Source organism: Zea mays, chromosome 1, assembly GCF_902167145.1.
Source record: "Zea mays cultivar B73 chromosome 1, Zm-B73-REFERENCE-NAM-5.0, whole genome shotgun sequence".
Classification (NCBI taxonomy): Eukaryota; Viridiplantae; Streptophyta; class Magnoliopsida; order Poales; family Poaceae; genus Zea; species Zea mays.
Window position 1 is genome coordinate 22891160 of NC_050096.1, and position 16133 is coordinate 22907292.

Genomic DNA, 16133 nt, shown 5'->3' on the forward strand with positions numbered 1-16133 from the left:
CCCTCGAATGGGTTCTTCCTGAGCTTGCAGACTTGTCGTCGTCAGTCACGATCTCCCTCTTGGTGTGATCTCCCGACATCACTTCGAGTGGTTAGACTCCAATGAAGTACCGACTTTGATACCAATTGAAAGTCGCCTAGAAGGGGGTGGATAGGCGGAAACTGAAATTTACAACTTTAAACACACTACAAGCCGGGGTTAGTGTTAGAATAAAAACCGAGTCCGGGAGAGAGGGAAAACAAATCAACCAAGAAAATAAAGCGGATGACACGATGATTTGTTTTACTGAGGTTCGGTTCCAAAGAACCTAGTCCCTGTTGAGGTGGTCACAAAGACCAGGTCTCTTTTAACCCTTTCCCTCTCTCAAACGGTCACTTAGACCGAGTGAGCTTTCTTCCTTGATTTCCTGGGTCACTTAGACCCCACAAGGACCACCACACAATTGGTGTCTCTTGCTTCACTTACAAGGCTTTGAGAGTAAGAGTGAGATAAAGAAGAAAGCCAACCAAGCAACAAGAGCAACAAGGAACACAAGACGATCTTCTCACAAGTCCTAAAATACTAGAGTTGAATTGTGGACTTTGATTGGATCGGAGGCTTTGATTTGTGTCTTGGAGTGTTGTATTTTGCTCTTGTATTGAATGAGGAGTAGTGAATGCTTGGATGGTTGGAGTGGAGGTGGTTGGGGGTATTTATAGCCCCCAACCACCAATTCAACCGTTGGGGCAGGCTGCTGTCGATGGGCGCACCGGACAGTGTCCGGTGCGCCAGCCACGTCACCCAACCGTTAGGGTTCTGACGGTTTCGATCGTTGGAGCTTTGTCTTCATGTGCCACCGGACTGTCCGGTGCCGCACCGAACAGTCCGTGTTCACTATCCGGTGCGCCTTCTGGCGGCTGCTCTGACTCTGTGCAAACTATCCGCGCACTGTAGCACTTTTGCAGGTGTCCGTTGCAGTCGACCGTTGCGCTGGAGCCGTTGCTCCGCTGGTGCACCGGACAGTCCGATGAATTATAGTGGAGCGCGGCCTCAGAAACCCGAAGGTGAAGAGTTCGAGTCGATCGCCCCTGGTGCACCGGACACTGTCCGGTGCGCCAGACTAGGGTTCTCTTCGGTTTCTTTTGCTCCTTTCTTTTTGAACCCTAACTTGATTTTTTATTGGTTTGTGTTGAACCTTTAGCACCTGTAGAATATATAATCTAGAGCAAACTAGTTAGTCCAATTATTTGTGTTGGGCATTCAACAACCAAAATCATTTATCGAAAAAGGTTAAACCATATTTCCCTTTCACTTGACATGCGCTACAAACCCTATCTTTCTCAAAATGAACATTGGTTAGTCCCAAAATGTGTTCTCCCTTTAGAAGCTTGTGAAGATTCTTCATCCCAACATGGGCTAGTCGGCGATGCCAGAGCCAACCCATATTAGTCTTAGCAATTAAGCAAGTATCGAGTTCAGCTCTATTAAAATCAACTAAGTATAGCTGACCCTCTAATACTCCCTTAAATGCTACTGAATCATCACTTCTTCTAAAGACAGTAACACCTAAATCCGTAAAAAGACATTTGTAGCCCATTTTACAAAATTGAGAAACTGAAAGCAAGTTATAATCTAAAGAATCTACAAGAAAAACATTAGAAATTGAATGGTTAGGTGATATAGCAATTTTACCAAGTCCTTTGACCAAACCTTGATTTCCATCCCCCGAATGTGATAGCTCTTTGGGGATCTTCGTTTTTCTCGTAGGAGGAGAACATTCTTTTCTCCCCTGTCATGTGGTTTGTGCACCCGCTATCAATAATCCAACTTGAGCCCCCGAATGCATAAACCTGCAAAACAATTTAGGCCTTGTTCTTAGGTACCCAAACGGTCTTGGGTCCTTTTACATTAGAAACAAGCACCTTAGGTACCCAAACACAAGTCTTTGATCCCTTGTGTTTGCCCCCAACATATTTGGCAACTATTTTGCCTGATTTGTTCGTTAAAACATAAGAAGCATCAAAAGTCTTAAATGAAACATTGGGTTCATTTGATGCAGTAGGAGTTTTCCTTTTAGGCAATTTAACATGGGTTGATTGCCTAGAGCTAGAAGCCTCATTTTTATACATAAAAGCATGGTGTGAAACATTATGAGGTTTCCTAGCATGAATTCTCCTAATCTTATGCTCAGGATAACCAGCAGGATATAAAATGTAACCCTCGTTATTCTGATCCGTGGGAGCCTTGCCCTTAACAAAATTAGACAATCTTTTGGGGGCATTAAGTTTGACATTGCTTCCCTGTTGGAAACCAATGCCATCCTTGATGCCAGGGCGTCTCTCATTATAGAGCATGCTTCTAGCAAATTTAAAATTTTCATTCTCTATCTCATGCTCATTGATTTTACTAGTTAATTGAGCTATATGATCAGTTTGTTGTTTAATTAAGGCAAGGTGATCATGAATAGCGTCAACATTAATATCTCTACATCTAGTACAAATAGTGACATGATCAACAGTATATGTAGAGGGTTTGCAAGCATTTAATTCATCTATCTTAGCGTGTAATATGGCATTCTCATCTCTAAGACAGGAAATAGAATCATTGCAAACATTTAAATCTCTAGCCTTGGAAATTAAACTAGCATTCTCAGTTTTAAGGCTAGAAATGGATTCATTCAATTTATCAATCTTAGCAAATAAACTAGCATTTTCATTTCTAAGATTGTCAACTGAATCATGGCAAACATTTGATTTTTCAACCTTAGCAATTAAACTAGTGTTCTCAGCTCTAAGGTTGGAAATGGTGTCATGGCAAATGCTAAGCTCTTTGGTCAAGTTTTCATTTTTCTCTACTTCCTGAGCATATTCTTTACCTTAACATGGTTCTTATTTTCCTTAATAAGAAATTCCTCTTGGCTATCCAAAATTTCATCCTTCTCATGAATAGCTCCTATTAATTCATTCAATTTTTCTTTCTGTTGTATGTTAAGGTTGACAAAAAGGGTATGCAAATTATCCTCATCTTCACTAGAGCTACCCTCATCACTAGACGTTGTATATTTAGTGGAGGCTGTAGATTTTACCTTCTTCCTTTTGTCGCCCTTTGCCATGAGGCAATTGTGGCCGACGTTGGGGAAGAGGAGTCCCTTGTTGATGGCGATGTTGGCGGCATCTTCGTCGGAGGAGGAGTCGGTGGAGCTCATGTCGGAGTCCCATTCCCGACACACGTGGGCATCGCCGCCCTTCTTCTTGTAATATCTCTTCTTCTCCTTCCTCTTTCCCTTCTTGTCGTCGCCCCTGTCACTGTCACTAGATATAGGGCATTTAACTATAAAGTGATCGGGCTTACCACATTTGTAGCACACCCTTTTGGAGCGGGGTTTGTAGTCCTTCCCCCTCCTTTGCTTGAGGATTTGACGGAAGCTCTTGATGATGAGCGTCATCTCCTCGTTGTCGAGCTTGGATGCGTCGATGGGGAGCCTACTTGATGTAGACTCTTCTTTCTTTTCCTCCGACGCTTTGAATGCGACGGGTTGCACCTCGGGTGTGGAGGTGCCGCCTTGCTCCAAGTTGACAATTTGTTTGGAGCCTTTGATCATAAGTTCAAAGCTCAAAAACTTTCCTATAACCTCCTCGGGAGACATTAGCTTATATCTAGGATCACCACGTATTAATTGAACTTGAGTAGGATTGTGAAAAACGAGTGATCTTAGAATAACCTTGACCATTTCATGGTTATCCCATTTTGTGCTCCCGAGGTTGCGCACTTGATTCACCAAGGTATTGAGCCGGTTGTGGCTCCTCTCCTTGGTTGAGGACGAAACGACCGAGCTCCCCCTCGATTGTCTCCTGTTTGGTGATCTTGGTCACCTCATCTTCCTCGTGCGCGGTCTTGAGCACGTCCTAACTCTCTTTGGCACTCTTCAACCCTTGCACTTTATTATACTCCTCTCGACATAGAGAGGCGAGGAGTATAGTAGTGGCTTGGGAGTTAATGTGCCGAATTTGGGTAATCTCGTCCGAGTCGTAGCCTTCATCCCCTACGGAATGTACCTGCGCTTAAAACTCAACAATATCCCATATACTTGTGTGGAGTGAGGTTAGGTGATGCCTCATTTTATCACTCCACATACAATAGTCTTCACCATAAAAAACGGTGGTTTGCCTAATGGGACGGAAAGTAAATGAGTGCGTTTAGAAATGCGAGGATAGCATAAGGGGATCTTACTGAACTTCTTGCGCTCTTGGCGCTTAGAAGTGACGGATGCGACGTCGGAGCCGGAGGTGGAGGGCGACGAAGAATCGGTCTCGTAGTAGACCACTTTCTTCATCTTCTTCTTCTTGTCGCCACTCTTATGCGACTTGACGTGGGGAGGTGATTCCTCCCTTCCTTTGGCGCCGGACTCCCTTGATGGAGCCTTCCCGTGGCTTGTGGCCGTTTCCATTTTCCTCTTGGCGGATCCTCCCGACATCACTTCGAGTGGTTAGACTCTAAATGAAGTACCGTGTTCTGATACCAATTGAAAGTCGCCTAGAGGGGGGGTGGATAGGCACAAACTAAAATTTATAACTTTAAACAAACTACAAGCTGGGGTTAGCGTTAGAATAAAATCCAAGTCTGGGAGAGAGGAGAAAACAAATCAACCAAGAAATAAAGCGGATGACACAACGATTTGTTTTACTGAGGTTCGGTTCCAAAGAACCTAGTCTCCGTTGAGGTGGTCACAAAGACCGGGTATCTTTCAACCCTTTCCCTCTCTCAAACGGTCACTTAGACCGAGTGAGGCTTCTTCCTTAATCTCACGGGTCACTTAGACCCCGCAAGGACCACCACACAATTGGTGTCTCTTGCCTCGCTTACAAAGCTTGAGAGTAAGAAGTGAGAAAGAAAAGAAAGCCAAGCCAAGCAAACAAGAGCAACAAGGAACACAAAGAATCCTCTCACAAGTCCTAATGTGCTAGAGTTGAATTTGAGACTTTGAGCGGATCGATCACTTGAATTGTGTCTTTGGAGTGAAGTGTATTGCTCTTGTATTGAATGCACTGTTGTGAATGCTTGGATTGTTGGAGTGGAGGTGGTTGTGGGGTATTTATAGCCCCAAACCACCAATTCAACCGTTGGGGGTGGCTGCTGTCGATGGGCGCACCGGACAGTCCGGTGCGCCAGCCACGTCACCCAACCGTTAGGGTTCTGACGGTTTCAACCGTTGGAGCTTTGTCTTCTGGTAGCACCGGACAGTCCGATGCCGCATTGGACAGGTACTGTTCACTGTCCGGTGCACCTCTGGCGGCTGCTCTGACTTCTACGCGAACTGTTCGCGCACTGTAGAGTTGCAGACGACCGTTGCAGCCGACCGTTGCGCTGGCTAGCCGTTGCTCCGCTGGTGCACCGGACAGTCCGATGAATTATAGCGGAGCGCGACCTAAGAAACCCGAAGGTGGCGAGTTTAGAGTCGTACGGCCCTGGTGCACCGGACACTGTCCGGTGCGCTAGACCAGGGTGCTCTTCGGTTTCTTTTGCTCCTTTCTTTTTGAACCCTAACTTGATCTTTTTATTGGTTTGTGTTGAACCTTTATGCACCTGTAGAATATATAATCTAGAGCAAACTGGTTAGTCCAATAATTTGTGTTGGTCATTGAACCACCAAAATTATTTATAGGGAAAAGGTTAAACCTTATTTCCCTTTCATATGGACATATGTTGCGCCTCCGTAAAATTCCATGAATTTTTGAGATTATTTATGTAGTATTATTTTATTTTTGCAGAAAATCACCAAAATACAATTAAATTCATAAAATATTTTAGGGTCAACTGGAGATTGCAAATAAGTTACCAATACTAATAAATAGTCTCTAAAAAGATAACCATAAGTTCCAACATGGAAATAACCTTAAGTCTATTAATTTCATATAAATTTGGACATTATTTCAATGATTTTGGCCTAAAGATGTGTTCAAACAAAATATGTGATGTACTATAAAGTTATAGATCTCTTTGAGCTCTATAATTATCATATTAACTTTATCTTCATCAAATTTCATATGTAAAGGTTATGATTTTATAACTATATTATGCAGAAAATGAAAAAACGGCTACCTGAATTCTGTGTACCAGAATCCGACCCCGAATATTCGGGTATTTATCGATAGTCCTCGCTCTGTATCCGACCCGAATCCGAAGCCGCACTATCTGAGTATTACCCGTATCCATCCCGAATGTAAAAATACATGAATCCGTATGCGAAAAACGGATATTTACACTATCCATATCTGGTACCGGGCGGGTATACATGACCAGTTTTCCTGTTGGCCACTTGTTCTCAAATGCTATGAGTCAAGAACAGGACAACACAAATGTTAATGGTTAAAGACCTTCGTCCTTCGAAGCATTATCTCCCTTAGGATATAATGATCCTCAGACGAAGGTTATGAAGGACAAACCTTCATCATCTCAATATGTAATGAAAAGCAAGGATATATGAGACATATAAAGAACATGAATAACTATATCAAATTATTAGATTATCTACGTTCTCATTATATGTTCATGAACAAACATTAATGACATTAAGTTACATTTGTACCTTCGGCTTGTCAGAAGGTAAGAATTCAAGAGTGACGTGCGAGTGAATACAAGTTAGCTTAAACAGTACGATGTTATTGTTCATCTATTTATAGGCACAGGACGCAACCTGGATAAAATTACATTTATGTCCCTGACATTTACTATTAGCTAAAAAGTAAACAGTCGAGGGCTAAGCTATCTTTTCCCTTTTAAGTCGGTTTCATTCTCCATCGTCATCTTTACGCTACGCCGAAGCTCCTTCGTCCACAGCTTCAGAACCTGCAAGTTTTGAACTTCACTGTTGTCTTACAAGTTTTGAACTTCACTGTTGTCTTACTTCTATGTGATTACGATTGCTATCGGTAAATCATCTTTATTAGTTAAATTGTTATAGCTAATGTTGTCAAATCGAACCTGCAAGTGTGGGCACTGCAAGAAACTTGCTCCAAAGGTAATGGATCTCCTACCCTGTAATCACTCCCTTTACTTACACATGGGCTGTGTTCTGATTAGTTTAATCACTCCCTGAAGATCTTGGACGCAGGGCCAACCTGCTACTTACACATGGGCTGCTACCAAGTACGAGGTCCAAGGGTTCCCAACCATCAAGATCTTCAGAGACCAGGGGAAGAACATTCAGGAATATAAGGGCCCTAGGGAGGCTGATGGCATTGTGCATTACTTGAAGAAGCAGGTTGGCCCTGCGTCCAAGGAGATCAAGTCACCGGAAGATGCGGCGGCCCTTATCGATGACAAGAAGATCTACATTGTAAGCTTCCAATTCAAAGTTTTCACATGTTTTTATTCAGTAATCACTGAATCTGTATTATGATGATCAAGCCAAGTGATCATCTTGAGCTGACAACTGATTGTACATAATAATTGCAATTTTATAGGTTGGTATCTTCGCTGAATTCAGCGGCACCGAATTTACAAACTTCATGGAGGTCGCAGAGAAGCTGAGGTCTGACTACGAATTGCTTGGTTCCTACTCCTACCTTATAAATATTTGGCAATGGACATTGCTCAGTATACTTTGATAACTGACAAATGGCTATAAATATAGTTTGATCCCATAAGCTGCCTTTCTGTTTTTTTCCAGCTCCAATAAAATCTCCAGCATTTCTTTCATAGCCTTAGTCAAGTTCAATTGTTTAAGTAGTCTCCATCAAATATTGTTCTATCCGAAAGAGATGAGAAGTACTTTAAGACAAATGTTATGGTTGAATAGAATGATTGAATTGTAGTAATGTTCAAAATTTAGATTACAATAATAGAATGTCATTTTGAAATTTTTATCCACTTGTTGAGTTCCCTTTCAATTAACTGGGGATGAGGGATATATGCTCTGTGTAGTTTATTATTTTTCGTGTATGACCAAAGCAATAGCAAACCTAAATGGTCCAATTGATGTTCTGTTTTTTGGTGCATGCACACTACTGTATAACTTTAGTATTACTTTCGTGATCTCTGCTGACAGATGACATGCTCCTTTTGTAGTGTCTTTGAAGCCTGAACTTTTTGAAGGATTGAGGTTTGACTTCACAAAAGGGTTGAATCAAAAGTTTTCTCTTAGCCATAGGTAAGATCATTACATAAGGGCAGACCCAGGGCCAGAGGCTCCCACTTTTACTATTCGGTTGATCGATTCACTTGTTTTCCTCGATCGTGAGCTGCAGGGGTTGAGCAGCAGAACGATGGGTATGTGAGTCCCCGCTCCCCTTCGGTGCTCACTCGCTCAACTCCGTTTCGTCCCCATTGCTCTTGTATTAGATTGTTTGTTCCTTAGGTAAAGCCAATTGCGTGAAATCATAAATTTAGTAGCTAATGTAGATGTGTGTAGTTTAGAAGTAAAGGTTATTGAGAGCACCTAGAGGGGGGGGTGAATAGGTGATCCTGTAAAACTTCAAAACTTAAGCCACAAAAACTTGTTAAGTGTTAGCACAATTATGGCCAAGTGGCTAGAGAGGAGTCAAAACACAATAACCACAAGAATTCAATCACAGAGATGACACGGTGGTTATCCCGTGGTTCGGCCAAGTACAAAACTTGCCTACTCCACGTTGTGGCGTCCCAACGGACGAGAGTTGCACTCAACTCCTCTCAAGTGATCCAATGATCAACTTGAATACCACGGTGTTCTTGCTTTTCTTTTCTCAATCCCGTTTGCGAGGAATCTCCACAACTTGGAGCCTCTCGCCCTTACAAAAGATGTTCACAGAGAATCACGGATCAAGGCAGGGATTAGCAACTCACACAACACAAAGATCACAGCGAATACGCACACACAAGACCCAGACTTGAGCTCAAGAGACTAGCACACTAGAACGGAGCTCAAATCACTAGAATTTAGAACAAGTGCGCAAGATTGATGTGTGAGTGATCAAGAGTGCTCAAGGAATGCTTGGTTGTCCTCCTCCATGCGCCTAGGGGTCCCTTTTATAGCCCCAAGGCAGCTAGGAGCCGTTGAGAACAAATCCAGAAGGCTATCCTTGCCTTCTGTCGTCGGGCGCACCGGACAGTCCGGTGCACACCGGACACTGTCCGGTGCCCGATTTCTTTCCTTAACAGGCGCAGCCGACCGTTGGCGACCGTTGCAGATCTGGCGCACCGGACAGTCCGGTGCACACCGGACAGTCCGGTGCTTCCTTCCGACCGTTGGCTCGGCCACGTGTCGCGCGCCGATCGCGCGGCCGACCGTTGGCCCGGCCGACCGTTGGCTCACCGGACAGTCCGGTGCACACCGGACAGTCCGGTGAATTTTAGCCGAAGTCGCTAGAGAAAAACCCGAGAGCAGCCTCTTCGGCCGAGGCAGCCTGGCGCACCGGACACTGTCCGGTGCACCACCGGACAGTCCGGTGCCCCAGACCGAAACAGCCCCTTGGCTGTACACAGCCAAGTCTTCTCTTCTCTTCTTCTTTCTGTTTCTAACACTTAGACAAGATATTAGTACACAAAAACAATGTACTAAGGCTTAGAAACATACCTTAACTTGTGATTTGCACTTTGTTCATCTATGGGCATATTTTCACATTTAAGCACTTGTGTTTGCACTCAATCACCAAAATACTTAGAAATGGCCCAAAGGCACATTTCCCTTTCAATCTCCCCCTTTTTGGTGATTTATGCCAACAGAACATAAAGCAAGTGGAACAAGTGCAAAACTACTTCAAATAAAAACTAACTTTGAGTTTTATTCAATTTTGGCATATATGGATCATCCTTTGCCACCACTTGGTTTGTTTTTGCAACTCAAACTCAAATCTCTATTTCTATGTCAACCACACATGTTGAGGCACAAAGAGAGTCATTCCAAAAGAGGTTGATCAAAGATTTCAAAAACTCCCCCTAAATCCCATAATCAATACTTCTCCCCACAAGAAGCCAACTTTTCACAAAAGAGACAATAAGAGAGTTTTGACAAAACAAAAGCTCTACTCTACTATTTTCAAATCTCTCAAGTGGTAGCTGATCCATTTATCGCTTTGGCCTGTATTTTCTCCCCCTTTGGCATCAAGCACCAAAACGGGATCAATCTTGGCCTTATAACCCCATTGCCTCACCAAAATCTTCAATTAAGAGCAAAATGCAATAAGAGTTCATGAGATGAACTTGGAATTAGTTACCCTCTCATTGGAGTGCAGTGGAAGTCTTTCATGGTCCAAGTCCACCTTTCCCTTTCAATCCTCCTTCGAGACTAAATCATCAAACTCAAGTACATGGTTAGTCTCAAAGGGTCAAGTTGTAACACATCTCCCCCTAAACATGTGCATCACTTTGCAACGGACTTGTGAGGTCCAGGGAGTGTTTGTACAACTTGAGCACCACAATAAGCAACAAAATGCAGAATGAACATGATCAAAGGCATAAACACATGTATGCTACAATTCAATCCAAGTTCCGCGAATCTAAGACATTTAGCTCACTACGCAGCCTGCAAAAGGTCTTCTCATCTAGAGGCTTGGTGAAGATATCGGCTAGCTGGTTCTCGGTGCTAACATGAAACACTTCGATATCCCCCTTTTGCTGGTGGTCTCTCAAAAAGTGATGCCGGATGTCTATGTGCTTTGTGCGGCTGTGCTCAACAGGATTTTCCGCCATGCGGATAGCACTCTCATTATCACATAGGAGTGGGACTTTGCTCAGATTGTAGCCAAAGTCCCGGAGGGTTTGCCTCATCCAAAGTAGTTGCGCGCAACACTGTCCTGCGGCAACATACTCGGCCTCAGCGGTGGATAGGGCAACGGAAGTTTGTTTCTTAGAATTCCATGACACCAGGGACCTTCCTAAGAATTGGCACGTCCCCGATGTACTCTTCCTATCGACCTTACATCCAGCATAGTCGGAATCTGAGTATCCAACCAAGTCAAAGGTAGACCCCTTTGGATACCAGAGCCCGAAGCAAGGCGTAGCAACTAAATATCTAAGGATTCGCTTCACCGCCACTAAGTGACACTCCTTAGGATCAGATTGAAATCTAGCACACATGCATACGCTAAGCATAATATCCGGTCTACTAGCACATAAATAAAGTAAAGACCCTATCATTGACCGGTATGCTTTTTGATCAACGGACTTACCTCCTTTGTTGAGATCGGTGTGTCCGTCGGTTCCCATCGGCGTCTTTGCGGGCTTGGCGTCCTTCATCCCAAACCGCTTTAGCAGATCTTGCGTGTACTTCGTTTGGGAGATGAAGGTTCCGTCCTTGAGTTGCTTCACTTGGAACCCAAGGAAGTAGTTCAACTCGCCCATCATCGACATCTCGAATTTTTGCGTCATCACCCTGCTAAACTCTTCACAAGACTTTTGGTTAGTAGAACCAAATATTATGTCATCGACATAAATTTGACACACAAACAAATCACCATCACATGTCTTAGTGAAAAGAGTTGGATCGGCTTTCCCAACCTTGAAAGCATTAGCAATTAAGAAATCTCTAAGGCATTCATACCATGCTCTTGGGGCTTGCTTAAGTCCATAGAGCGCCTTAGAGAGCTTACACACGTGGTCGGGGTACCGTTCATCCTCGAAGCCAGGGGGTTGCTCCACGTACACCTCCTCCTTGATTGGCCCGTTGAGGAAAGCGCTCTTCACATCCATTTGGAACAACCTGAAAGAATGGTGAGCGGCATATGCTAGCAAGATTCGAATTGACTCTAGCCTAGCCACAGGAGCAAAAGTCTCCTCAAAATCCAAACCTGCGACTTGGGCATAACCTTTTGCCACAAGTCGAGCCTTGTTTCTCGTCACCACCCCGTGCTCGTCCTGTTTGTTGCGGAACACCCACTTGGTTCCCACAACATTTTGCTTTGGACGAGGCACCAGCGTCCAAACTTCATTTCTCTTGAAGTTGTTGAGCTCCTCCTGCATGGCCAACACCCAGTCTGGATCTAGCAAGGCCTCCTCTACCCTGAAAGGCTCAATAGAAGAGACAAAAGAGTAATGCTCACAAAAATTAACTAATCGAGAACGAGTAGTTACTCCCTTGCTGATGTCACCCAGAATTTGGTCGACGGGATGATCCCTTTGGATCGTCGCTCGAACTTGGGTTGGAGGTGCCGGTTGCGCTTCTTCCTCCATCACATGATCATCTTGTGCTCCCCCTTGATCACACGCCTCCTTTTGATGAACCTGTTCATCGTCTTGAGTAGGGGGATGCACCATAATTGAGGAAGAGGGTTGATCTTGCTCATCTTGTTCCTGTGGCCGCACTTCTCCAATTGCCATGGTGCGTATGGCGGCTGTTGGAACGTCTTCTTCATCTGCATCATCACAATCAACAACTTGCTCTCTTGGAGAGCCATTAGTCTCATCAAATACAACGTCGCTAGAGACTTCAACCAAACCCGATGATTTGTTGAAGACTCTATACGCCTTTGTATTTGAGTCATAACCTAATAAAAACCCTTCTACAGCTTTGGGAGCAAACTTAGAATTTCTACCCTTCTTCACTAGAATGTAGCATTTACTCCCAAATACACGAAAGTACGATACATTGGGTTTGTTACCGGTTAGTAGCTCATATGACGTCTTCTTGAGGAGGCGATGAAGGTAGACCCTGTTGATGGCGTGGCAAGCAGTGTTAACGGCTTCCGTCCAAAAACACTCGGGGGTCTTGAATTCTCCTAGCATCGTCCTCGCCATATCGATGAGCGTCCTGTTCTTCCTCTCTACCACACCATTTTGCTGTGGTGTGTAGGGAGCGGAGAACTCGTGCTTGATCCCTTCCTCTTCAAGGAACTCCTCCACTTGAAGGTTCTTGAACTCGGATCCGTTGTCGCTCCTTATCTTCTTCACTTTGAGCTCAAACTCATTTTGAGCTCTCCTGAGGAAGCGCTTGAGGGTCCCTTGGGTTTCAGACTTATCCTGCAAAAAGAACACCCAAGTGAAGCGGGAAAAATCATCAACAATAACTAAACCATACTTACTCCCTCCTATGCTCAGATAGGCGACAGGTCCGAAGAGGTCCATATGCAGCAGCTCCAGGGGTCTTGAAGTGGTCATCACGTTCTTGCTGTGATGCGCTCCTCCCACTTGTTTACCTGCTTGACAAGCTGCACAAGGTCTATCTTTTTCGAAATGCACGTTAGTCAAACCTATCACGTGTTCTCCCTTTAGAAGCTTGTGAAGGTTCTTCATCCCCACATGTGCTAAGCGGCGATGCCACAGCCAGCCCATGCTAGTCTTAGCTATTAAGCATGCATCTAGACCGGCCTCTTCTTTTGCAAAATCAACTAAATAAAGTTTGCCGTCTAATACACCCTTAAAAGCTAGTGAACCATCACTTCTTCTAAAGACAGACACATCTACATTTGTAAATAGACAGTTATACCCCATATTGCATAATTGACTAACAGATAGCAGATTATATCCAAGAGACTCTACTAAAAACACATTAGATATAGAGTGCTCATTAGAAATTGCAATTTTACCTAACCCTTTTACCTTGCCTTGATTCCCATCACCGAATATAATTGAATCTTGGGAATCCTTATTCTTGACGTAGGAGGTGAACATCTTCTTCTCCCCCGTCATATGGTTTGTGCATCCGCTGTCTATAATCCAGCTTGAACCCCCGGATGCATAAACCTGCAAGGCAAATTTAGGCTTGGGTTTTAGGTACCCAACTCATGTTGGGTCCTGCAAGGTTAGCACAAATATTCTTAGGGACCCAAATGCAAGTTTTATCTCCCTTGCATCTTGCCCCTAACTTCCTAGCAATTACCTTTTTACCCTTTCTACAAATAGCAAAGGGAGCATTGCAAGCATAATAAATGGTAGAAGGTTCATTTGCTACTTTCCTAGGAGCATGAATAACATTCTTTTTAGGAACAACATTTTTCCTAGTAACATTTCTATCATACACATATGAAGAACTAGGAGCAAACATGGCATGAGAATCATAAACATATGAATCATTACAAGCATTTCTAGCATGTCTCCTATCATGGTACATAAAGGCATGGTTCCTTTTTGCACTACTAGCCATAGGAGCCTTCCCTTTCTCCTTGGCGGAGATGGGAGTCTTATGGCTTGTTAAGTTCTTGGCTTCCCTCTTGAAGCCAAGCCCATCCTTAATTGAGGGGTGTCTATGTCACACCCGGATTTTAGGGGTCCAAAACCCGGGCGCGAACATAAACACCAGGTGTGCTGGGACCAAGTCTCACACATATGATGCATAGTGGCACAGGATCGAATGTCACATCTTTACTATATAACAGGAGTTCTGTACAAAAATAATTAAATAATTACATCATATGAGGAAACGATCCAGCAACCCAAAGTTGACTGGGAGACGACGGCCTAGACCTCTCACGAACTCATCACAGCATCCTCCATGCGCCTCATCCTGTGGTACCTGTTCTTGACCTGTGGGGGGGTGTGAGACAGCAAGAGTGAGCTCACATACGTTCATCGCTCAACAAGTTGTGGGGAATAATGTGCATGAACCCGCCAAAGGTGGGAGCTCATGAAGTGTAAGGCTTACCAAAGAGGATGGTTGAAGCTGAGCATTGCTTTTAAAGTTGGTCAAAATTTTATTAGCAATTACTAAGTATAAGTAAATACCAACCCAATTAAATAGTAGAACAGAAGTAACAACATCACCTGCGATGCAATGCATATGACAAATTGAATTTAGTTCCATAAATTAATCATGTGAGGGTCCGAGCTGCTCATGACCGTGAGCACGGCTAGTATACCAGTTTTACACTCTGCAGAGGTGGCGCATCTTTACCCACAAGTCATGTTACCCATCTGCCAAGGGATCGCGACTTCCCATACACCTCTACCGAGGAGGCGAGGCAGGGTAACACTACGAGGCCTTTACAAAGTTCCACTAGCTTCAGAAAACCCGCTACAGTTTATAGGAAGCTCCAATGCAGGAATTCCCTTGCAGGACCGCCATCGCAGCAAAATCCTCCCGAGGGTCTCCCTACACTGACCACTCCCCTACTGCCCTTGCCCCTTTCGGGTAAGGTAGTCCTCCACTAGCTTTCCTAATTAATCAGCCAAGGGCGTCCCATTATACCCTTGTGGTAGCACTGTTTTCCCGGGTGGTCGCTCCATGTTCCAATTAACATAATGATCTTATCATGAACGATAAATAACAACGGATAACAAAAGTATAATCATGAGTAATGTATCTTCATACCCAAAACCACATAAAGCACTAGCATGTACTACCCAAAAAGTTTTAGTGGTAAACAAGGTATAAAGATAATCAAACTAGGGTAACCTATTGGGTCCCATCAAAATTAACCTATGCAGATCATTATGATTAATCAGAACATGGCTGGGTAAAAAGAAGTGATCAAGGGCACAACTTGCCTGAGACTTGAGATTCCAGGTACCAGGATGATCTTCAGGTGACACGTGTCCTCACGCTAGTCGTAGCATTACAAACAAACAGTGTATAGGCAAAATTAACATTACACCAAACATAAGAATACACTGCATAAAAATAATCTACGCGAAGCTACGAGACTAACGCAACTTGAACGGATCAAATCGGAGTTAAAACGGAGGAGTTATGATTTTCTGAAGATTCTATGTGTTTTGTACAAAATTAAATAGGATATAAATTTTAATGTGACTTTCATGTCAAGACAGCGGTACTAAATGCTAGACAATAATATTACACAATTATAGGAATTGGAACGGATTAATTTGGGCTTAATATGAATTTTCTATGAATTATACAAGTTTTACAATTATTTCTATACTCAAAATTAATTTCTAAATCTCTTTTTCCTATTTTCTTTAATTACTGGACTGGGCGCACTATTATCAGAAACTGCATGGGCTAACACGCAAAATTGCCCAAGACTCAGGATTCCCACAGACAGGACTGCGGGTTGAATAGTTTGAAGTGGAGGGTCTCTTTAAGAAAATACCCGGCCGAAGGGGTACGGGTGAACGCGGACCGCCCAGATTAGATCCGATGGTGTAGATTAGATCTGGGCGCTTTATAAACCGGTATGCAACGTCAACCGTACGATCAAAGATCCACGGCCCACGAATGCCCACGATCCAATCTACCGCGAGCCACACGATTAAAATCTAATGGCTCGGACATAAATGGCGAA

The 16133-nt window shown here is 43.7% G+C and overlaps 1 protein-coding gene across 1 annotated transcript; it reads left to right on the forward strand.

Moving 5' to 3' along the window:
• Positions 1-6943: 6943 nt before the first annotated feature.
• On the forward strand, positions 6944-7680 carry LOC103644496 (protein disulfide-isomerase). The gene is made up of 4 exons (XM_008667692.1): positions 6944-6997; positions 7091-7315; positions 7443-7575; positions 7649-7680. The coding sequence occupies exons 1-4, from the start codon at positions 6944-6946 to the stop codon at positions 7678-7680; spliced, it is 444 nt and encodes a 147-aa protein (XP_008665914.1).
• The last annotated feature ends 8453 nt before the right edge of the window (positions 7681-16133 follow it).